This window comes from Neovison vison, chromosome 13, assembly GCF_020171115.1.
Source record: "Neovison vison isolate M4711 chromosome 13, ASM_NN_V1, whole genome shotgun sequence".
NCBI classification, from domain to species: Eukaryota; Metazoa; Chordata; class Mammalia; order Carnivora; family Mustelidae; genus Neogale; species Neogale vison.
This window is the reverse complement of record NC_058103.1, coordinates 93,133,112-93,157,155: the sequence shown is the minus strand read 5'-3', so window position 1 is coordinate 93,157,155 and position 24,044 is coordinate 93,133,112. Positions and strand designations below refer to the sequence as shown.

General features: G+C 41.7%; 1 protein-coding gene across 1 annotated transcript in view; it reads right to left on the bottom strand.

The window, feature by feature from the left end:
• Window positions 1–24,044, bottom strand: part of RYR3 (ryanodine receptor 3) — a 515,475-nt gene that overhangs the window by 275,555 nt on the left and 215,876 nt on the right. Inside the window, 6 exon segments of the mRNA XM_044230143.1 lie at window positions 1,692–1,766; window positions 6,276–6,369; window positions 9,693–9,792; window positions 10,676–10,788; window positions 14,611–14,689; window positions 16,990–17,064. Of these exon segments, the coding sequence (XP_044086078.1) occupies window positions 1,692–1,766; window positions 6,276–6,369; window positions 9,693–9,792; window positions 10,676–10,788; window positions 14,611–14,689; window positions 16,990–17,064 (536 nt within the window).

The following is a 24,044-nucleotide window of genomic DNA, read 5'->3' as shown; positions in this document are numbered from 1 at the left end:
TAAAAGGGGAAAAAAAGGAACACCAACAAGGAGGATGATCCTGGGACAAGTCAAAGATTTAATGTAATGGCAAGTCCCAACCATCCAATTTTCCCTTCACTCCACTTTAGTTTCCTGATATAAAACAAATAAACAAACACAAAAAAAGAATGCCTTATAAGGGAAACTTGTTTCTGGAAAAGCAAAGCCATCCCTAACATACTATCTCAACTCAAACATTTTGCTACTACAAAGAATGCTATCTTCAAGAGCAATGGTAAAAATATTCATGCAACTTACACTCGCCAGGGAGACGCAGATAATAAAGAAGTGTGCGTGTGCACACATGTGTGCATGCGTATGTATATGTATGAGAGGGTGATCCATTCTGTGGAAAAAAAGTGAAGCAAGATAAGGTGATCTAGATAAGGGAGACTTCCCATTGAGTGGCAACCTTTCAGTGGTGCTACATCAAACTGTTGGCATTCAACAGACATTATCTAGAGGAGAAATTATCCACCGAATAACTTGAAACTCATTCTCTTTTGAGTTAGAATAAAATCTTTAAGTTAGAATAAAATCTCATGGTTAGGCCTCTGGGGAAATGAACAACCATAACTGGAACTATACATACATACGCATTTTGACTTTTTAAAAAAGTCCACTAAGCAAGGTTTAATATCCTGAGAACAGGAGCATGTCAGAGCAAGCATTTTAACAGGGCTAGAAAGAGACTATAAATGTTCCAAGCCAGCTACCAAGTGGTTATTCCTTAAAAGCAGTATTCTGTAAACCAGTAACCTCCAAAGAGTTTCTCAGTAAAAAACGTATATGTACCTACAGGTGTATATATGTAAGTTCTAGTATTTTCCTCTGATCTATAATGGAGCCCACCTTGGGGGCATACACCCTCATGAGAGAGACATAAACTGTGAACATACATTCAGAGGGAGGCTGAGAGAGCTGGCAGGAAGAGCAGAGAAGGAAAAGTAAACAACTGTCCCTCCTCTGTTATCCCAAGCATTTAGTTTAGCTCGCCTGACTTGCAATCCCTCTCGGCAAAATAATGGCTCAGAGCTTCTGGATCCCCCTTCGTAGCGTGACATTTGGAGACATGTTTTTACTCAAGCACACAGCTCAAGTCTCAGCCTCCTGTTCCTTTCAACCAGGTACAGTATGGTTTCTGACAAGTCCGGTAGATACGGTTTCCCACATGGCTACCTCTCTCATGGTGGTTTAATCTCTGCCACAACCGCTAGTTTCATTTAAAGCTAACATTCCACTGGAGCCGACACAATTATGAGAAAAGAAACACTAGCTGGGTTGCAGAGAATCTGTTTAAGAAAACAAATGGGAGAAGTACTTTGATGGCTTTCAGCAGACATATCCAAGCTTGCCTTTTATAGCCTGGCTGCCACCAGAGGAAGGGGGGGCAGGAGCCAGGGGCTGAGCGCAGGGCCACAAAGCCCTCTGGCTTCAGAATCAAAACATAAGTCTTGGAAATTTTAATTCTCTCATATTCTCTCTCTCTGTGTATGTTTGTGTGTTGCTATTGTTTAAAATCAAAGCCAGGAAAATTTCAAAATTTCATTCTGGGCCAAGAAACTTCTGAGTTTGCCAGGTGATGTGGAATAAATGAAATTATTAAGAGAATGGGCAGTATAGGAAAATAAAGTAATCTTGAGAAGACCAGCACCCTGACCCTCCATTACCTTATCCGAAGGGGTTCCACTCTCCACAGAGATCGGGCTCGTGTCCCAGCTCCCCCGGCTTCATAGAATATCCTCCTGCGAGCAGAGTTGGAGATGAGCTCCACTGAGCAGGACACTGATCAGCACTGGGGAGGGAACAGCTCCCTGCAGGGGCTATTCAAATCCTCCCGAAGTCAGCAAAACTGAGAGCATGAGTCAAAGAGAAGCAGGAATTTCCAGGTTCAATCTCTTAAGAGGGAAAAAAGGTTCTAGAGGGGAGGGAAGTGCTCACCACATACGGATCAAGGACACTCGTGGACCATCAGGTGTAGAACAGAAAGGATTGTCCCCATTTCCACATCAGGAATCAAAACAGCCTCATCAAATACTATCAGAGCAGATACTAAAAGCTCGATTCTTTTAGGTTAAGCGCCTTGTAGTATTACATCTCTCAAAAATATAACTGTACTTTTCAAAAACGTATCTGTCCTTTTAAAACATGTAGGCAAAAAAGTATGAATTCATTTCCATTATTCTAGGAAGTCTGAAGCAAAGCTTTATGTTCAGCTGTTGTAGTGTTCATAACTTTCTTTATCACTGTACTGTTCTTGCATAAGGAAAATCTTTTAATTTTTAAATATACTTTTAAATAAAATATTTATCTTGGAATAATTTTAGGTTTACAAAGAAGTTGCAAAGACAGTACAAAGAATCGCATACTTTCACTCGGTGTCCCCTCATGGGATCTTGCATTATAGGTAAGATGTACATGCCACACTTGTCAAAATGAAGAAATCAACATTGTTAGGTCATGACTAGCTAAACTCAAGGCTTTACTTGGATTTCAGCAACTTTCCATTAGCATTTTTCTTCCCATTCCAGGATCTAATCCCGGAATACCACAATGCATTTAACTCTCCTGTCTCCCTTGTCTCCTCTGGTCTGTTCTTAGACTTCCTTCGTTTTCCTTGGCTTTGACAATTTTGAGGAGTTGTGGTCAGATATTCTGTAAAATGGCCCTTGATTTGGGTTGTCCTGATGTTTACCTGATGATTAGCAAACTCTGTTTTTCATTCCACACAATAGGGATAGACCTACCTATGTAAGCGAATGAATCTTGTTGAAGAGTATATCTCATGAAGAGTGGTCCCAGATTACCTAGTATATGGAATCCAGATCCTTTTGGAGAATTTTGTGACCTTAGATCAAGACAGATCACTTAACTGCATTTAATTTGACCAATTTCACGAACTTAAAATCCCACCACAGAAGATTTTTATATATCACAACTGAATCACTCAAGCCCCAGAAGAATCTTGATCTAGATTTTGAGACAGGTAATCAATAGAGGTGAGGAGAAAATGTGAAGTTCTTATTTTTTATCTGAAGAAGTTCCATAATTAGGAGTTGGTTGAAAATACCAGCTTGGCAGTCAGGCAGACTCGAGTGTGAGTCTGTGAGCTGTGTGATCTTGTCAGGTCCCTTCACAGCTGTGTACGTGGTTCTGTCATCTGTAAAATGAGCCTAATTCAGTTACATAAGTCCCAGAATGGTTGTGAGAAGTTAATGCATTTTTTGTTTTTTTTTTTTGACGTGCACAAAGATGTTCACAGATGTACAAAACACTGTGTGGTCCGAATTTATCCAAACTTTGTTTAAATACAGATGTTTCTATCATGCATAGAAAAACACATGACACAGAAACACAATGAAACATTGCCTTCATAGTGGCTACCTCCTGGTGGTGGGATGATAGAACACATTCTAAATCTTTTTCAAACATACATGTGATCAGCAAACACGCAGTAAATGTTGAGAAAGAAATCCTGTGTAGCTCGGGAGCTCTAACTGCGCAGTGTCCCTGTGCTGGGTCTAGAACAGTAATGATAACTCACAGGTCATGCAGACTTGCTGAGGTTTTCACCCCTGCTTCTCCCCACTCAGTGAGAACAGGAAAGGCCTCTCAGGTAAAGAGGGTGGAACAGCTCACCCTAGGTCACAGGAGTAGAGAACTCTCTCCCTCTGACATCTGAGGAATTCTCGAAGGTTTGTCCCTCCCACCCGGGGAAATGCGGGCAGCTAGCTCCCTTTAATCTTGTAAGGTTACAGAGGTTGAAACAACCTGTTCTCGTTCTCTAAAACAATTACCCAAGGAGAGGAGTAGAGTGGGTGGTGAGCTGAGCTGGGCTGACAGCTCACCCTCGGCTGCAAGAGGTTCAGAGTCTTACCCCAGGGGGCTTGACAAGCCAGAGACAGAGCCAAGGACCAGAGCTCAGGCTGTTAGATTGCTTCTTTCAGGTTTACACCCTGGGACAGTTGGCCTTTTCCACCTGGCTTGCTTTCAGGCTTTAGAAGAAATAGAAATGATTTCCTCTGGAAAGTCAGCTCCCTCCCTGTGGTATCACTTGCATGCCTGAAGGGCTGCTGGCCTCTTTTAGTGCATTCCTGATTTCCTATTCTTTTGAGTTCTCCCAGATTTCAGTATTCCTGGCCATCCTGGCCAGTTCGGAGGATCTATCTGAAGACACAAGACAATGAGGGGGCTTATCACTCGCCTCACCTAGACGGCCAATGCCATGGCACCCTCCTGGGATTGAGAGACCAGCTGATACAGAAATGCAGGGTCCAGTATAATGAACAGCTGCTTACTCACCCCTTCATGCTGCCTTACAAAGTCTAAACCCCTTCATGCTTCCTTATAAATGAAAGGAATAAGGCTTTTCATATGTGAATTTATTTCCCCCCAGAGACAAATTAGATCTTGTGGAACCCTCCACCAAGGGAAGGTCACTTTTTCCATATTTCAATGATGGCATGCAATACCTGCTTTACAGTGCCCATTTGGGGAATTCCTGTCCATCTGTTTCACTCTCCCTAGCACCTCCTTTCAAATACTTGCACAGTCTTTCCTTTTATTCAGGTTCTTGTTCAAGTACTTGACAGGAATGCAACTGAATGACAAGTTTCTCCAGGCAGAGTTTCTGCCCAGGATGTTTCTATTTTGGTTCTAAATTTAATGACAGGTATGTGTGTGTGTAGGATGGGGAAGGGCAGGTCAAGGGTCATACACGGGATTATCATTTCATTTTTTCCAAATTCGTGCCCTTCAAAGAAGAACTGGAATGGGAAGAAAGAACTAGCGTGTTTAATGTGTTCCATCTTAGATGTAGCTAACTGCAAAATTCATAAAACTTTAGGTCTTTATCTACCTGCAACTCTTCCCTTTAGTGCATAATATGATATTAAAGAGACAGTACATGAGCTCTTGCATAATTTTACTGTTTCAAAGAAAAAGGAAAGGAAAAATCACAATAGACTAGGATCACATGACATTATTTAGGGTGTGGAATCCTTAATTCTAAGATCAGCCTAATGCCCTTCCTCAGAGAAAACTGTCAGTTTACTGGACCAGTGTCACGGAGTCAGGGAGTGAAATAATTAGGCACTTGCCATGGGTCTGTGCTTTATGTGTACTAGGTCACATCTGGTTCCCATGGAGAGAGATTCAGAGGACAGAACAAGTAGGAAGAGACTCAGAACAACAGGAATACAGACTGCCAATGCATGGTTTCTAAGACACACATTAACACATTCAAGTGCACTGCTCGGCTCCTTAAGGTCCTTTTAGTTCATCATTTAAGGAACAAGCCATGGCTGGAGAGTTAGCCACGTGGTTTCTAGGCTGCCATCTGAAAGTAGCCAGTATATGACCTTTGGCAGGAGCCTGACCTAGAAGCTCTCTTAGCTGTGAGGACGTGATTCCATGTATCTAATGAAGTAGAAGAAATGTAGCTAGCAAGGTTCCCATAGGCATTACAGAAAAACAAAGAATATATTACCTCTGGGAGATCATGCCCATTGCTGTTACAAGTTCAGCTTAATGCCGATCCAGTTTCATTTTTAAAAAATATTTATCAGATTTCTATAATTACAGGGGCCAAGCTCTTTATACTCCATTCCTTTGATGTGAGACAGACTACTGAGGGACCCTTCAGTGTGAGTTTAAGGTCTGGATTAGTATCTTCCATCTCTTGGTTTTGAATTTTTGAAAAGCACCCATTGAGTAGCCAAGCAGAGGACCACAGAAAGCACTACCCTTGGAAGTATCTTCAGAATGTTGCCCTTGGCAACATCCAGCTCCCGTTTCTCCAATCCTAGTTGGTAATAAGCAAAATGAAATCACCCAACGCCACCTAAATGACTTCACACATGGGAGGTGGAGAGAGATCTGCCCTTCTGCCTTTGATGGTGAATATCTTAGGTACACAAACTCTCCAGAATGACTCACTTGATTTCTGTCACCGAATGGGTGCTTCTAGCTACAATAAATGCTACCAGAAACTCCTTATGCAGAGCAGAAATCAAAGAAAAGGAAGGTACTGGGAAGCATTATGGAACAACTTGCCTAAGAACAGCATGTGCATCCAGGTACCCCTGTGAGCGAGTTCCAGTGCACTGCCATTCCTGTCTCACAAACTAGATCCCATGGCTGTCCACTGACCAATGTTCACAGAATTCATCTGTGGCCATGCCCGAATGCAAATTCTTTAGCCGAGGCACCTGAGACTGGAGACGGCGGGGAGGACGACGACATTATGGGCTTACCTGTGCTGGGCATCGTTCTGGTCTGTAGATGGTATCGTCAAACACTCATCATGACCATGGAAGAGACGTACTACGTGCCCACCAAGTAGGTATCCTAGTGAGAGAATTATATTCTACTGTGAACTTATGGGAAATTTAATGATGACAACACTGAGTTTAAAAAGGGTAAATTTGTGCAAGTCTGAGTCAGTTATGGAAAACACCAAGGAAGAAGCATTTGGAAAAATGTCAGATTCCATGAATTCTGGACTGAGGAAGAACAGACAACATAGTCAAAACAATTCTAACATTGAAAGTTAGATAGGATTTCAGAGATGAACAAGTTCGTCATCAAAATGTCGGGTGAAAATAGTGTCAGCTCTTCAAGAAGATGTGGTATATATACACAATGGAATACTATGCAGCCATCAAAAGAAACGAAATCTTGCCATTTGCGACAACATGGATGGAACTAGAGCGTATCATGCTTAGCGAAATAAGTCAAGCGGAGAAAGACAACTATCATATGATCTCCCTGATATGAGGGAGTGGTGATGCAACATGGGGGCTTAAGTGGGTAGGAGAAGAATCCATGAAACAAGATGGGATAGGGAGGGAGACAAACCATAAATGACTCTTAATCTCACGAAACAAACTGTGGGTTGCTGGGGGGAGGGGGGTTGGGAGAAGGGGGGTAGGGTTATGGACATTGGGGAGGGTATGTGCTTTTGGGTAAATTGGAAGGGGAGATGAACCATGAGAGACTATGGACTCTGAAAAACAATCTGAGGGGTTTGAAGTGGCAGGGGGGTGGGAGGTTGGGGTACCAGGCGGTGGGTATTATAGAGGGCACAGCTTGCATGGAGCACTGGGTGTGGTGAAAAAATAATGAATACTGTTTTTCTGAAAATAAATAAATTGGAAAAAAAAAAAGAAAAAAAAAAAGAAAATAGTGTCAGCTCTATCATTAAAAGGAAAATGACACTGCTACTGTGAGGAAGATAAGGATTTTCCAGTTGCCTCGGATGAAAATATATCCAGCATGAAATTCCTGGGTGAGTGCTTACATTCTCTATGTGTATATTTTGTGGCAAAACCCCAAGCAAACCGCAGTCGTGGTGAAGAACGAGGATGCTGGGAAGGAGGTCAGTAAAGTGTTACTAAGAGCTGTCTTAGGGGAAGCTACTTTTGAATGCATTTAACAAACACAGATCAAACCTGGATGCTCAGCCTCCAGCACCAAGGGGAGGCAAAATATCATTCCAGGATCCCAAAGCCTATGAGCCACTATCAATAAGCACTTAACTTTCACCATAAGCAATCTCAATAGCCATGGAGTTGCGAGATGTATGGGAAAAAATGAGCTTCAAGGACATGATGACCCATTAGTCTTCAAATAAATTCTGAGCCTTAATTCAAAGAACATACTGGGAGAGGGATTCCAGGCTGAAGTTTACCTTGTACGAAGAAATGGGATTTATATTGCTTTGAATAAAAAAGAATTCTCTAGACTAGTCTATTCTCAGGAGACATATGGACTTAATACATTCATGTCTGCATCAGGACTTTTTAAAAAAAGTCACATAATTAAATCACTTTAGGGGCTACCAAACTATCTTGGGTATTGAATTAACAGTAAGAATGATGAAATGAAATCATGCCAGAGGAGAAAAGGATGTTTATCATTACATCTTGTATAGGGGCAGTGTGATACTCCCATTTTTAATTTTCTTTTTGTAACCAGGTGAGGCAGATTCTTCTTAAACTTCTCTCAAATAGTCAGAAATCATTTCCCAATTTTCCTCTACTTTACTGTACTGACAGTTCCAGTTGTATACCTTTCTTTGCATTAAAATCATTCATGATATACTGTAGGGGAATTCTTAACAGCCAATTTATTTAGAAAAACTAAAACCTTCCCCAATCCTGCTCTTGATTCAACTCTGTCATCTCATGATGGCAAGGTCATGCCCCACTTGGATCCATCGTTTGCGGTCCTCAGGCTCTTCCAATCAATATTCTAATCATGGAGAGAAAACTGCCAAGTGCTGGCGTATCACAGCCCTTCCTAACTGAACTCTAGCTGGGCAATGTTCGGGGAAAAAGGGTCGTTATGAGGCTCACTTATGCTCTCAGGGCTGAAGTGGGCTCTCATGAGGGGATGCTGAGAGGGCATTTTCTGCCTGGGTGGACGACTCAAGAGATGAGCTATTCAGGCTGAATTACAAGGACACTCAACACATCGATAAGAACCTTTTTGACGTGATTTGCAAACACTTCTTAATTATTTCCACAAGTCGTCTGTTGGGACTGGGGGATCATTTTATTCCTACTGTGAAAATGAAAAATTTAACATGGGGAAGATCCAGTCCAAACCCCCCCCGGGGAAGACTAAAACCCAGAGCTTCTTGATTCCTGACAGAAAGAGAATGATAACAGACTCAAGGTGGTGGGTTAGTTCTGGTGTAACAGAAGAGGGCGAAACACCACCTGCCTTTTTAAAGCCTTCCACACGTTGCTGACAGAGTTAAAAAGTCTGTCATTTTCTGACAATTCAGCTTTGTTCTGATGTCTTCTGAAACTAAGGCAACACCTTGATGCCCTCATTTTCCCCTCTATTTTCAAACATCTTATCACAGAAGGGCATTTCCAGTTTGAAACTACTGGGCTCAAGATCAAAAATCTGGTTAAAGCTGTGGTAGGAGTAACTTTTTAAACATGCTGACCTTGCTGTAAAGTGCTAGAATGTAAGATGATAACCTAGAGCAGTAACTGGCATTCGATTACTCTTTTCAGCTGCAACATTACCCATGAGTACGGTAAGTCCCGTATCTTTATTTTCTAACTTGAAAGGTGCATTGACTTTGCCTGGCTCCAAGAATTAGGGTATGTTGAACCAACTTTGATGCTCTTACTTTCACGGGAAAAATAGACTACTGAGAAAACTGATTACTGTTCAATGGCCCTCCATAAATACAAGTAAAAACAAATGGCCAGACACAATTTTATATAAAGTCTTTCTTCCACCTGTATGGAGAGATGCTTTGGGGAGAAAGAGTACCAGCATCACCTTCTCAGAAAATAATCTCTTCTAAGACCGAAGTTGCCGAGGCTTATACACTTCTAACTAGTAATCATAAATATAAAGGAAAAGTCAGTGGGGGAGGGAGAATGCATATCCAAATCCTGCATGCCTACAGTACCCTAAAAGTGGGCTCTGAAGGATTAAAAGGTATTGTCAGGAACACCCCTGTCATCAGAAAGCAAGACAGAAAATAATCCATACCCACGTCAGGGAATGAGATTCAGGGGAACTAAAATCATGCTGGCTGCATAGCAAGACATGAAGCGGGAGCTGGGAAGCAGCAGCAAATGTCAATATATACAGCTCAAGACAGACTGGACGGCTGAGGGCTGAATGCATACGAAAAAGCCCACCTTCTTCAATGCTACTTCCTGAGCATGTAGGATGTACATTCCAGAGTGTCTGCATAAAAGAGGCGTCCACTTGTACGTTCCCGTTTGACACTGAGAGATGCTGCAGCAGAAACAGAAATGAGACATTCTTTAAATCACCAGGCCAGTCCTGACAGAAGGAGCTCAGCCTAGAATCTCAAGGATTGAATAAAACAGTCTCCCTGTCATCAAGCTCTTTCTACACAGCCCGTGGGAGACTGCTCCGCCCATTCTAGAAGCAGCTTCAAAGTGGGACACTATTCAGGGAAGAAGTTTCCAGCCACAGAGGTGACAGACGACTGTTGACTCCTTCCCCTCAGCTGGATCCCTGATTCAACAGAAAGTCATAAAATGTTTCATCCTGTTAGAAGGGAATTCACAAATGGCAAAAATGACTTTGGCATTTGGTCTAGGCAAAATAAATTGCCTGCAGGATTGGTGCTGAGAAGCTTAAAAACTTTTGACACTTCTCTGATATTCGGACACCTTAGGGCTTGCTGTCAGTGAAGCCCAGTGCCCCATCCCAAGATGCAAAGATCTTACCTGCATCTCTCAAGCACTGTGACATGCCATTGGCCGAAACATTTTAAATTCTCCATTTCTCCCATATCAGTTTATTTCCCTGTATCCTATTCTTTTTGCCTTGTTCTTTGCCGAACAAGAGCTAAACCGTGTGGGAAATTCACAGTAGTGGAAGCTAATGTAGAAGTGGTTTTCTCAGGAAGGGCCTGGAGCATTTTAGCAGAGTTGCTGGGCACAGTACCTTCATCTGAAAGGACAACTAACAGTTAAATTCCAGGCCCCATGATAATGGAGAAGGGGAGAGAACTGAACAACCTACCTCTCCCCTATACTGTGCAAAGGATTCTTATCCTACCCAACCTACTGTGGCACAGTTTGCCTCAACCATGAGGTCCTAAAGGAAAAATCTGAAAGTGAAAAGATGCCTCCTAGGAGGTACTTACAAGGTATCTTTCAGAGGACACGCTGACGAGAATGAGGTCATCACCAATTCGAACTTTCTCTCCCTCAGATCTCTGTTTGGAAGCCGGATGTATGGTCCACCAACAGGCTTCTCCTACACAAATGCTCCTTGAGTTAGTCATTGCTTCATGGAAATCAGTGTCCCTAATTCTGTCCCTCATTCTCCCTCTCCTGGTAACAATCCCTCCAGTGCGCAGGCGCACGCATACCCACACTCCAGACCTCGGTCTCTATTTAGCCCCATATCCACTTGACTATGTCCATCACTTTTGTCCTCTCTGGCAACAGAAAGACAGTGTTTGGGAGAGAGTACTGGAGGTCAGAAACTATAGAAGCCTTTGAATATTTTTAAGACATAGAGAAAAATTCATTCTTCAAAGGCATTTACAAATCTTTAATTGACTTCGCTGGTCTACTGACAACTTACACACTTTTATTTTTGCCACACTCTCCAAGAAATTCTATTAAAACTTAACTAATTCTGGGGCAACTGGGTGGCTCAGTTGGGTTAAAGCCTTTGCCTTTGGCTCGGGTCATGATCCCAGGGTCCTGGGATCGAGCCCCGCATCGGGCTCTCTGCTTGGCGGAGAGCCTGCTTCCCTTCCTCTCTCTCTGCCTGCCTCTCTGCCTAGTTTTGATCTCTGTCTGTCAAATAAATAAATAAAATATTTTTAAAAACCATAAGTAATTCTACTAAAAAAAAAATCAGATTTTCAAAAGGCCTAAATCTACAAAGACTAGGACAGCAGGTGGAAAGTTGATAGCAGAGAAGAGAAATGGACAATTTGGAAAAAGGAAAGCAGATAGATGCTTTCAGTGAAGAGAAAGCTAAAACCCAAGTCTTTATGAAAGTAAGAAAATGGAGGAGAAGTTCTCAAGAAATAAGGCGATCCCTGTTGCATGTTTCACAGGAAGTCTCTGGAATTGGAGGTAAGTTACTTATAAAGGTAGCAGCAGAAGATGAGGTTGAAAATAGAATTGACTAAAAGCTATTAAGGGAATTTTATCTCCTGGCATCCTTTCCTGTACCCTGCATGGCTAGATGACTCCTTCTCCTCTACCCTACAAAAGATTAGGAGTTACATCCGTGGAATGACCAACCATAAAAGTTCTGGTTTTGTAATACCAACGACTGTCAAACAAGGAAGTGAAAAGTACTGCAAAAAATAGAGAATCATTAAAATTTTATGTCCTTGTAAGTAAAACCCCAGCTCCTTTCCCTCTGCCTCTATGCCTCATATACTAGCTGGGATGTTAAATCTCCTCCTCCCTCACATTTAAGGATTCCTATTTAGGGGAGCCAAACTACCCAAGATAAAATATACTTCTGTCCAGGTATCTCCAGTGAAATGCCTAGTCCTTGCCAGGTTAGCCAAAAGTGAGGCTTAAGAGATGGCAAGCCACGGCCACACACTCAGGGTTTCTGGTCAACTTTTACTGACTTGATTTAAAAATGAAGGAAGACCAAGGATGACCTGATATCCAAGCCACAGCACTAACACAAACGGCAAGAACAAAACAGTGGGGAAAGAGACTTGAAAAAGCAAAGATTATGAAGAGCTGAAGAAAACTTTTAAAAATTCATATAATTTATAATTGCAGAGAGATAAGAAAAAGTTACATTCATAAAGCAGCAATGAAAATACCCATGAATGATCACTTTGGAGAAAAAGTCTTCAATCCTGAAAGAGAAAGAAAGAAACAAAAGGGTTATAGGATAAAGTTGAAAAAAATCTCCCCAAAGAACGAAGAGAAACAGATTAGAAATACGAGTGAAGAGAAAAATGGAAAACCGATCTAGAGGATTTCCAGAAAGCATAAGCAGAGAAAACAAAGTTAGGAATTAACAAAGAGATAGTATTAAATATTTGCCAAAGCTAGAAGACAAGAATTCAGATTGAAAAGGCCCACAGCTTCCCTAGCACAGTGGAGAGAGACCCACACCAGGGTCCATTCTCATGAGCCTTGGAACAAATAGGATCCATGCCCAGATTTATCACTGTGGAATTTCAGACAGAAGGGCAAAAGAGAAGACCTAAGTAGTTCTGAGAAAATATAAGTATGCCTTACATAAAAGATCGGGAATCTGAATGTAGATGTCTCAATAGCCAGCCATAAGCTAGAAGAAAACGAAGAAAACCTTCATGATGCAGCGGACAAAATATATTTCCAATGTAGAATACCATGAATTACTTGTGAAGCTGGAATTAAGGAACTTTTAGATGACAGTTTACCTCTCTTTGATCTTTTCTGTAAAAGCTATTAGATAATGGGGTTCCACCAAAGTGATGTGGTAAACCAATGAGGGGGGTAAAAAACAAACAAACATGAGATCTGGGAAACATGGAATCTAGAAGAGAGACAAAGGAAATTTTCTGGATGATGGTGATGTTTCAAGAAGAAGATTCTAACAGAACAGGTGATATGAATGAATCTGATCACAGGAAAGTTTCAGTTCTACAGGGCAGTTTGAAATGAATGACTGGATCACAGAAAATCCAGTGAACAATTTTTTTTTTTCCAACTCTTAAAAAGTCTAAAGTCATTTTACCGATGTAAAAAGAATGAACATATGGGATTTTCCCGGTTATGTGCTCTAAGACAGACCCCTGGTTTATATCTCGAGGCCAACTCACAATGGTGAGTGTGACACTTCACACATTTTGTAAATTGTCAGCTAAGGTTGTCAACACCTTAGAGGAAATTGTATTTTAAGAATAACACTTAAGCTGAAAGCACATCAACCTCAAAGCCAATGCAAATATAATCTTATTTTAAGGGAAAAAACTTAATGGGTGGAGGCAAACCCACTCTCCTGCTTTTAACAAAAATGAGAAGAGGAGAGGCAGAGGGTTCTCCTCAGGAATTCTCAGATATCCCTGTGCATAATGCAGAGATGGCAGGTGCCCAGGGTTTAATCTCTTGTGTTTTGTTTTTGTCTTTGGTTTTGGTTTTTTTATCCTCTAGATCCTCTGTAAAATCAGACAATTTGAATCATCCCCTTAAGAACTGACACAGTTTTGGAACAACATGGACTTTTGTCCTTTGACTACCCAACAATGGAATTTCCCTTCTTATTTGGGGAAAATGTCATGATAGTAAAGATTGTGTTCAAATTAGAATCATCCTATAGTATGACCTAGGATGTTTTCTCTGACCTCTCTTTTTTCCTGTCCATTTTCCAAGTCTGGGTTTTCCACTTTAGAGCAGGTTCTACCCATCCTTCACCCTGTAAACTCTCATACTGCTTGAGTGAACCTGAATTAGTTTCTGCCATTTGCAACCAAGAATCCTGACTTATAGGCCAACCTGTAAATGGAGCAGAAATTCCATACACTTGTCCTCGATGGATGGTCAGATTATCTATGAATGTTTCCAGCCACAGAGAGCACCTTACACCCCAAGGCCAGCTGTTAGGATAATTGCAGCTATTGCAACATGGTTTTCTTCATTGAGATGAAGTATGCCTCCTTTCAACTTCTAACTACAGCTCCCTTGGTTTATGGAATAACCCACAGCAAGCCAGACCCTTCTTTGATACTATAACTGAGTATGTATAGTTATACTGATCCTCTGTTCTTCATTTCTGGTTTCCAGGGAGAAACTGCATCATCCTGGTCACCACCTCTCTCAGGATCCACCTCCTGTCAATATTTTTGACTGAACTCAAAACACACAAAAAAGCCAGTGTCTCCCAGGTATAGGACTGTGGTGAAGGCATTATGCTCTCCTCCTTTCTTAGTTCCTATGTCCCTATCACACATTGTTTCCTTCTTATTCACCTAAATTCTATCAAACCTATTTCTTGACCCCACCAGCTGGATGGTGTGGAAGCCAAAATGAAGAACCCTTTCAGTACCCTTAAGCCCTTAGCACAAGACCCCAGTGAGCAGGAGATCTGGGAATATTGACTTACCTGTGGCATTTTCCCGTAGACCTACATCAAAGGCAAGTTTATCTGTCTGGGATCTTGATGTGGTCAAACATGTTAGATACTGTGGAACAAGAGCAGATGCTAGTGAAGTCATGCTCTTCTACTGGGTCTTGGCATCTCTCCACTAGCTGGCTTCCACTTTTCAATTTTGACATTGAATTACTGTAGAAAGGGCTTGTTTATTGTAGTCAGTGATATATAACACTTCCAAAATATACTTCTGTAGTATATTTAAAATCTCAAAGATGTTCTTATGTGATGACCCAGTGATTTAACTTCTGGGACCATACGCTACAGAAATAAGTCTGAAATTATTATTTTGAACATATTCAATAATATGCTTTATGAATTCAAAATATGCTTTATGAGTTCAAAAATACTGAGGAACTCTTACACTGGAGACAATATAAGTGGAACATATACAACTAACAATAATGGAAAGGCTGATAAACTTTGGTACTTCATTTTATGAAATATGTTATCATTAAGAGTTTTTATCATGAGTGTGTAATAGCATGGAACATATACAGCACAGTACACTTGCACAGGTAACAGGTATGCAAAATTTAAATACCTGGCAACTATGCTAAAAGGAATTACACCAAACTGATAACTGAAGTTCTCTTTGGACAGTGAGAGATACCATGATGATTCCCCCACTTCTACCAAGTTTGTTTTTCAAACTTTCTATGAGCTGTGGAACTTCTAAGTATCTATGTTTTTTTTTTTTTAACTGTAAAATACATGTGCATGTAAAACTTAACAATGATATTTAAAATGACTTAATAATGGGGGAAAAAAAACCCTGGCCCATTCCTCGCCTCCTTTACTGACAGGCACAGCGGCTGATCTTGGATTTAGACCAGTTGGCAGATACGCGCTTAGAAAGTTATTTTCTGAGTTATTCTTCTACTTCTCTGCAACAGGAAAATGGAGAATCACCCCACTGTCCACAGTCCTATGTCACCAGCTTCATTATCAGAGCTGCTCTTAAAAAGAACTAGCTAGTATAGAGTTTATCTTAACCATAAGTTGAATTTTTTTGGGGGGGAGGGTCAGGACAGTAAATCTAATAATAAATAACATAATCCTTCAGCTCTCTACCATGCTGTTGGCCTGAGTTTTCAAAGACAAAAGAAACATGTTGTTTGAGGTTTGGGTCTATTTATGTCGGAAAAAAAACAAATATGAAGGTTTGATTTACCCTATGGATAAGCACCAGGTCCCAAAGGATACATGCTCCCTTCTCGATTCTAGACATCATCAGATACAGTTTCCCACTCCCTAAATGTCCCCATCTCCCGCTCCAATAACCTTCCATTTGGTCACTTTTGTTCTCTGTCCTTTGCTACGAAAGACTACATAGACAAATGTTGAGGCTGAAAAGGTCAACTTCTTACCAGTGCTCAGGGAAAAAAAATGCTGCAATAAATAAATTATTTAAGAGGCAGCTGCTGCCGCCACTGCCAGTGTGACAGTTCAAGCTTCGAGATGAACTTTGTAGCATACTGCAGGTGTACACGTGTGGAAATGAAGTCTGGAATTGATGTAACATTTTCCACTAGGGCCAGACAAAGACAACAAGCCTTCCTCACACTGAGAGCAAATGACGATGACAGATGCAGGGACAGGAGCAAACACGATGAGAGCTGACACGTATCATATTCGATTGGGATCACAATTATCCTCCTTAAGATGCCCTGCCCTCTATCTGCTTTACAAATTGCATTGACTTAAAACTTGAACAATTTTTTTCTCAGCTTACATTGAGTTCTCCCCATTTTGGTTGATTCTGGTTCTAGAGCCCTAACTGGTTATAGCCCAATGAGCTTTCTGGGACTGTTCTGCTTCATGTCTTCCTACTGCCTCTGGATTCGTGTAATACCTTCAAATGACTCCAGGACTGAAGGCAATGCATACAATCCCATTCCCTGCAGCTAGTCAAAAAGTTGAAACTTCACAAAAATCTCATCTGATTGATTTTTCTTCTATCCTGGCTATCCTTATATGCTCAAGAACTCTATCATTTCACAATTTATTTCTTCATCAAGTCAACAAATACTTATTGAGCACCTAGTATGTCAAGGCACAGTCCTTAGTGGAGTTAGGTTTAGTGAAAAAAAAAAAAAAGACAGGGTCTTCTGCCTTGTGGAGTGAGGAGGAGGGTAGTCAGATATTAAGCAAATACGTAACTGCAAAATGAGATAAGTTATATGAAGGAAACGCAAAGTCAGTGTTCTAATTATTTACATTCCAAATAATTTCTGCTGTTAATAATCTACAGGCTTGTTGGTTTCCTCTACCTTATCCCTTCCTTTTCCTCCTCCTTGAATGGTGAAAGCAGACATCCGATGTGCTTACCATTCCGCTGAAGGAGTGCCGCAGGAGAATCGCGTGGCCATATAGCAGGGTCCTGTGGCCACCCCCTTGTGCTGCCTGTGGGAAAGGACAAGGAAAAATGTCAGCACCGGCTGCTGGTGGCTCCTCTGAGAGCAAAGCATGACAAGAATTCTGGAAGACAGACTACAAAGAAAAGAGCCATGGCAAAGCTCCCAAAGAATTCATTCTAGAAGTAAGTGGCCAGCCTACAGGCATGGGGGAGACGCGTGACCACAGCCATGCAACATCCCTGGGAGAGGATGTGTGAGGCCAAACCTCCTTTTGGAAATGTCCCCTGCCTGGGATCAGCAGAAACCCCAAGCTGTTCCACCAGAGAAGCATATAAATGAGATATGTACTGCTTACCTTCCTTTGAAACTTCTCAGAAGCGTTCAGAGCGAGAGAGAGAAACAAATGTGATGTCACTCTAGCCTAGCGACAGAAAAGCAGCTTGCGGGATAAGCATATGGTCACATTCTGTACCCTGCGGTCTTTCCCCTTCAAGGCACTTGGCCTTCTACCCAATCAGTTAAATGGGTCTTATTCACCAGATCTCACCATTCCAGCTGGCTCTGAAACCTAGGACTTTCAAAGGGCAACCAGTAATGCAGAAATAGGTCCATTGGTTGAGGTACCACCTGGTTCCTTCTCTGCCTCCCTGGGCAACCCTACTTGGGCTGTTCACTCACTGGGAGCCAACCAGCAAGAGATGCTCAAGAGGAGAGGCAGCCCACCAGAAAGCCACTGTGAATACTGCTCTTCCCCTGAGTCTGAGTCACACATCACTATCTGAACTGAATAGCACATGATCAGAGATGAAACTGTTACTATAGAAAAAACTGAAATCTAGAAGAAATCCTACAATTTTGGGGCATCAACCTTTTCAACCTTTTACCGAAATCTCTTCTTATCCTATCTTTCCTATCCTATTCCTATTCCTACCCCCTCAGAGGCAGTCAAATAGTTTTGATCACACATGCCTTTTAGGAAAAAAATATTTGGGCACAGGACCCCATCCCTAATGCATAAAAACATTTGAGCAGAGGACCCCATCCTTAGCACACAAAAAAGCATCCAAATGCTGAGATGAAAATGAATCCTAAAGAGATATTCTAACACTTGTCTTCTCTATGCCAAGGGCACCTCTTATGGCCCTTATTTTATTTAGACCCACATACCAGCAGCCCCAGAGGTGGTCTGAGGTTCTGCTCCTCTCCTGTGCCTACCCTCCCTCAGAGCAATGAGCAACAAAGGGGAAAGCTGGGGGTATGGAGAGAAGGTGCAGGTCTGAATAATAAGGTCTAGAGTCATTTTATTTCAACTCTATTTGGATTAAAAGAATCACTCTGTCAAAGAGATAATCTTTTCTTGTCATACTAGGAGGCTGAAGAAAAGAAAAATGATAGACGTGGTATCATGTTTTTTGAAAAGCAGATAACCATATATAAATGGGGCTGTACTCTCCTCAGAGCTTGGAGAGATTTAAGGGCTTCTCAGGCTTCAATACGATGGAGGAATTAAATGTTCTTTGTGCTATTTCCGAATTTCTTGAAATCATTCGAACTAACTTCAGTTGCTGTATTAACAAATGTGTCAACAGCTATGTTAAAATTAGTCACACCAAATAATTTGTACATCCTGTCAGTCTGATATTTTCCCGGCACACCTGCAATATTAGAAGCTAATTGATAGCGCATGATGACTTAGGCGTGGGTGTGTGCTTCCAAAACGGTGCCATGTCTCCAGCTAAACTACTGACTAAGTAATATGTCCTGGTGTTAACCATGGGTCACACCCCCGTCTTTGTTCCCATCAACCCAGCGAGTAATCTTAAAAAGAGTCCAGCATCGCTGACCACAGAAAGTGGCACGGGAGAGGTCCGTGCTCCTCCTCTTCTCTGGCACTGCTGGAAACCTCTCCTGGCCCTCGTGTCCTTTATTATAGTGCCAAGAGAAAAGCAGAGAGACGAAGTCCAGGTGCCCCACTGGGACTGAATGCGACAGCACTGTGCTGCACCCAGGAGGTTTTCCAGCCCGATTCCTCCCTCTGCTAGGGCTACAATCTCTCTGCGGGTGGATGTCTGCCTGTTACAACCTAAGCCTCTGGACGCTGATCCGCAGTACTTGCTTCGCTAGGGCCTGGGGTGGAGCCTGGGAATTAGCATTTCTAACAAGTTCCCAGGGACATGACACTGAAGTTCCTGGTCCTGTGATGATGAAGTTCCTGGTCCTGAGAACCACTGCTTAAGGAACGATCAAGCTTCAGTGCTTGGAAGAGGAGAGGAGCTTTTCCTGCAGAAGCTTTGATATTCATCATTCTGGGAGAGCTACTCTGGGCACAGGCTATACGTAGGCGCTTTACGTAACATCGTAGCTCATCCTCCTAAGTTTCCTAAGTAGGAATAATTTCTCCCATTTATAAGGTGAGGAGTTTGAAGTTCAAAAAGGGTAAGTATCTTGCCATCTATCATAGGGCTGGATGTGGTGGGGGGTGGGGAGTGAACTCACAGTTCATTGCAGAACTCGTTTCGCTCTGGTTTCTGTAATATCTTTATTTGCCGACTATGTACAAAACCACTATACAAAGTAACCAGGGAAGCAGGAGATGGACATATTTCCTCAGCTCCTAAATGAAGGTGAACTCTTATGGCTGGGATTTAGTGAACACTAGGCATCCAGCAGACACAGAACCATGCCAAGTGTGCTATGTGCATGATCTCACTTTATATTTGCCATTAATGCGGTGATATAATTAGAGTAATTATCTCCATTTTATGGCAATGCAAACTGAGGTTTCAAGAGGTTACATAACTTGCTCAAAGTCATACAGGTTCTAAGGGCAGAGTTGGGATTTAACCATTTGCTACGTTGTCTCCTTCTCAGTAGTCTGGTCTATGAGAAAATCTACAAAGACTTTTGTATTAAAAAAAAAATGTTACAAATAGGAAACAATCTGCCTATTAACACAGATGAAAACAAGGAGCACTGGAATAGACCAGGAGGGTAAAAAGGGCATTGAGAAATAGCTTTTTTTAATTTAATTTTTTAAATTTTATTTTAAAATTATTTTTTATAAACATATTTTTTTATCCCCAGGGGTACAGGTCTGTGAATCATCAGGTTTACACACTTCACAGCACTCACCAAAGCACATACCCTCCCCAATGTCCATAACCCCACCCCCCTTCTCCCAACCCCCCTCCCCCCAGCAACCCTCAGTTTGTTTTGTGAGATTAAGAGTCACTTATGGTTTGTCTCCCTCCCAATCCCATCTTGTTTCATTTATTCTCCTCCTACCCCCTTAACCCCCCATGTTGCATCTCCACTTCCTCATATCAGGGAGATCCTATGATAGTCGTCTTTCTCTGATTGACTTATTTTGCTAAGCATGATACCCTCTAGTTCCATCCATGTCATCGCAAATGGCATAGTATTCCATTGTGTATAGTATTTTGATGGCATAGTATTCCATTGTGTATATATACCACATCTTCTTTATCCATTCATCTGTTGATGGACATCTAGCTTTATTGATAAGGTAGACCATGACGGGTCCAAGTGTTGATCGTCAGTGAGAGTTAGGAGGAGGAACCCACGTGAGCAAAGGCCTGGAGGTGGAGAGTACAAAGCCCACGTGGGGACTAGTCAATAATTCACTGACTAGCACTGGGGTCAGCTACAAGGAGAGGCAACATCTGGAAAAAAGTTAGGGCACAGACATGGGGCAGTCAGATTATGGAGGACGATGACTGACCGTTCCACAGCTACCAGGACACTGGTGTAGGGTTTTATGTGTTTGTTTTTCTTAGTAGTGTAGGTTTTTAGAAGGAGAGTGTCGCAATCCAAAATGCACCTTTGGAGGTAACCCTGACAGCACAATGGTGGAAGAACTGGAGGCGTCAAACCCTCATTCTTTCATTTTGTTTCTATGACAACAGGAGAGTGTGGACCAAACCCTTGGTGTCATCCTTGACTCCTTCCTCCCGCTCAGGCTCTATACGGGTGCCACCTTCGAAATGCATTCTACACCAAGTATTCAGTACCCTGCTGCTGCCAGGCTGGTTCAGCCTACTGCCTATTTTACCTGGATGGCAGTAATGGCCTCCTAACTCTGCTACCTGCTGCACCCCTACTTCCCACTCCCTCTTGTAGTCAGAGCCAACATGGCAGCCATAGCCAACATTTTACAGCTGTTAGTTACATCGTGTTACCTTCTTGTTCAGCTCTCCCCCTACTCCCCTGCCACCCACCATGGCTCCCTTTTGCACTTAGACGTGCAATGTCCTCGCCATGGCCTCCAAGACCCTCCATCAGAACTTGGCAAATGTTCTCTGTAAAAGACCAGACAGTAAAGATTTTAGACTTTACAGGGCACACGTGGTCTCTGTCATATAGTCTTTTTTATTTCAACTAACTTTTTCAAAACTTAAAAACCATTCTTATCTAGAGAGCTGTCCTTAAATAAGCCACAGCCTGGATATGGCCCCAGGTGTTGGTTGCTGATCTTTGTTGTCCCTGATCTAGTTCCAACTCTGACGTCATCACTTACCATGAGTGTGAGCCCCATCACCACCTCTGCTCCTGCCACTTGGGCTCCCTCTGTTATTCAGACTAGGCTGTTCCCTCCTAGAACAGGACCCCAGTGCATGTGTTCCTTTCCACCTGGAATGCTCTTCCCTCCAATATCTTCATGGCTTAGGGCCGGCTCCATTCAGTTCTGTGCTTATATATCTCATTACAGAAACCTTCTCTGATCACTCCTTCTGAAAGAAAAATCACCCTTACTCTGTCATAATTTGCTGCTATATTATTTCTTGAGGCATTTAGTATCAACTGACATGAATTCATGTTATTTTTGATATATATCTTCTGCCACTCCCAAAGATATAAGGTCCGTGTGCCTGTTGTGTTTTCTGCCATATCAACATCACTTTTATCAGTGCCTGGCAAAGAGGAGGCACTCACATTCATATTTCCTGGATGAATAAATAATAATTATACAAAGTGATCCTTTTGTCTCCTTTTTACAGATGGGAAAAAGAAAAACTGTCCCATACTCAGCTTGTAAGCAGTGAGCCTGGATCTGAACCTGTACTACAAATTCTACTAACTCTTCCCACAGTTTGACTCTAATTCTGGAAGAACATTCCGGGAAAGATGTGATATGCTATACAGATGACTGCATAGGCCTGTTCACAGGAAATCCAGACCTCAAGATTGTGAGGCTTCATGGGGATGGCAGTCCTGTACCTCCACAAGTGACCTCCACAGGCACCACTGGCAGGAGATTCTTAGGTAGCACCTCCAAGGATGTGAGTGGGGTAGGGCAAAGCTGGTAAAAGCACCTGCTGCCAGGTTCAGCGGAAACATGTTCCATCAGATCATTAATTCCATCATGTTGACTGTAATTTTAAAATTAATTCCATCACTGATATTTCTTTTGGTGGTTATCAGAAGACAGTGCCTCCCTGTAAGGGAAACATGATGTGGCAACAGACAAAGGGTAACAGTGTTTCTCTCCAGCCATACATAAGTATTTCAAGACTGTTGGACCTCTAAGCTACCTTCTTTTATAATCTGGAACCCCAATTCCTCTCCAGGGGTCCCAGGCTCTGAGAAGGCTCCTTGGTGAATGTAACACACCCCATTAAATGCCTCAGAGGCCACCTTCCTGGGAGAGCCTGGAGGGCATGAAATCATTGGCTGGATGTGGCTTATAAGCACATGCTTTCATTTTTCCTTTCCTTCCCTACCGTACTTCTGTTCTGTTCTTTTAGTCTATCAAAGAAAGAAAGAAACCTTTCTAGAAGGTCGCAAAGCATTATTTCCTCAACATGCTAGAGGCCCTTTTACGTTGCTCAGGAGGACTGCATTTTTTCTGATACAAGTGACAACTGATAAGGAGGCCATAAGTAAAAACCAAAACCAAAACAAAATAGAGCAAAACAAAACACCCCAGTAACACCTAATGATATAAACAAAGGCCGGTAACTCACTATTTTCACTTAGAAAACAGAATCAAAGATTCTATCCGCAACTGAAAAATATTCAGTTTTTAGCAACTTAGATGAGTTAAACCTTCAGAATGAAACCGCAAACCTTTATTCTATAAAATACAATTTGATTTGTGAAATAGAGAGGTGTACTTTGATATAGAATAAGAATACCAATATTTGTAAATGCTTTTTCTGCCAAATTTAACTTATAGATTTAATGAAAATTCCAATAGAGTATTTTGGAATTCAGCAAAATTGCTATAAAATTCACCTGGAAATATGAACATTAGGACATTTTTATTCAGAAAGGGAACTAAGTTTTGTGAATATTATGAAGTAAAATTAATTTTTTCAGGGACGCCTGGGTGGCGCAGTTGGTTGGACGACTGCCTCCGGCTCAGGGCGTGATCCTGGAGTCCCGGGATCGAGTCCCACATCAGGCTCCCAGCTCCATGGGGAGTCTGCTTCGCTCTCTGACCTTCTCCTCGCTCATGCTCTCTCTCACTGTCTCTCTCTCTCAAATAAATAAATAAATAAATAAATAAATAAATAAATAAATAAATAAAATTAATTTTTTCATTCTGGTACTGGTTCAAAAAGAAGAATGTAGCACGATATAGGCAGCTCATAAACAAATATAAATATAGCATGTGATAAAGCAGATTTTTAGTACGATGGTGGGGAGAAGGCAGTATTATTAAGCAAATGTCACTAGGATAGGTGGACAGCAAATCAAAAAGCATTCAGGAAGATCCGCAGGAAATATAAAAGATTTTGTATGGATAACAGAATCAACTATTTCATTTTAAAATTAAATTCTTGAACAACTAGCATGTAATAGAATGGTCCCACATTCTTTACAGACTTAATATTTATCCATGCTTTGAAGTAATAGATGCACTCCAAGGAAACAATAACCAGATCAGATTGTAGCAAGATCACTGAACTTCAGAACACTGGAAACAACATTTAATAAATTACAGAATACTTTGCATCACTATGACACAGGGGTTTCCATCTTGTTGAAATGTAAGAAACAAAC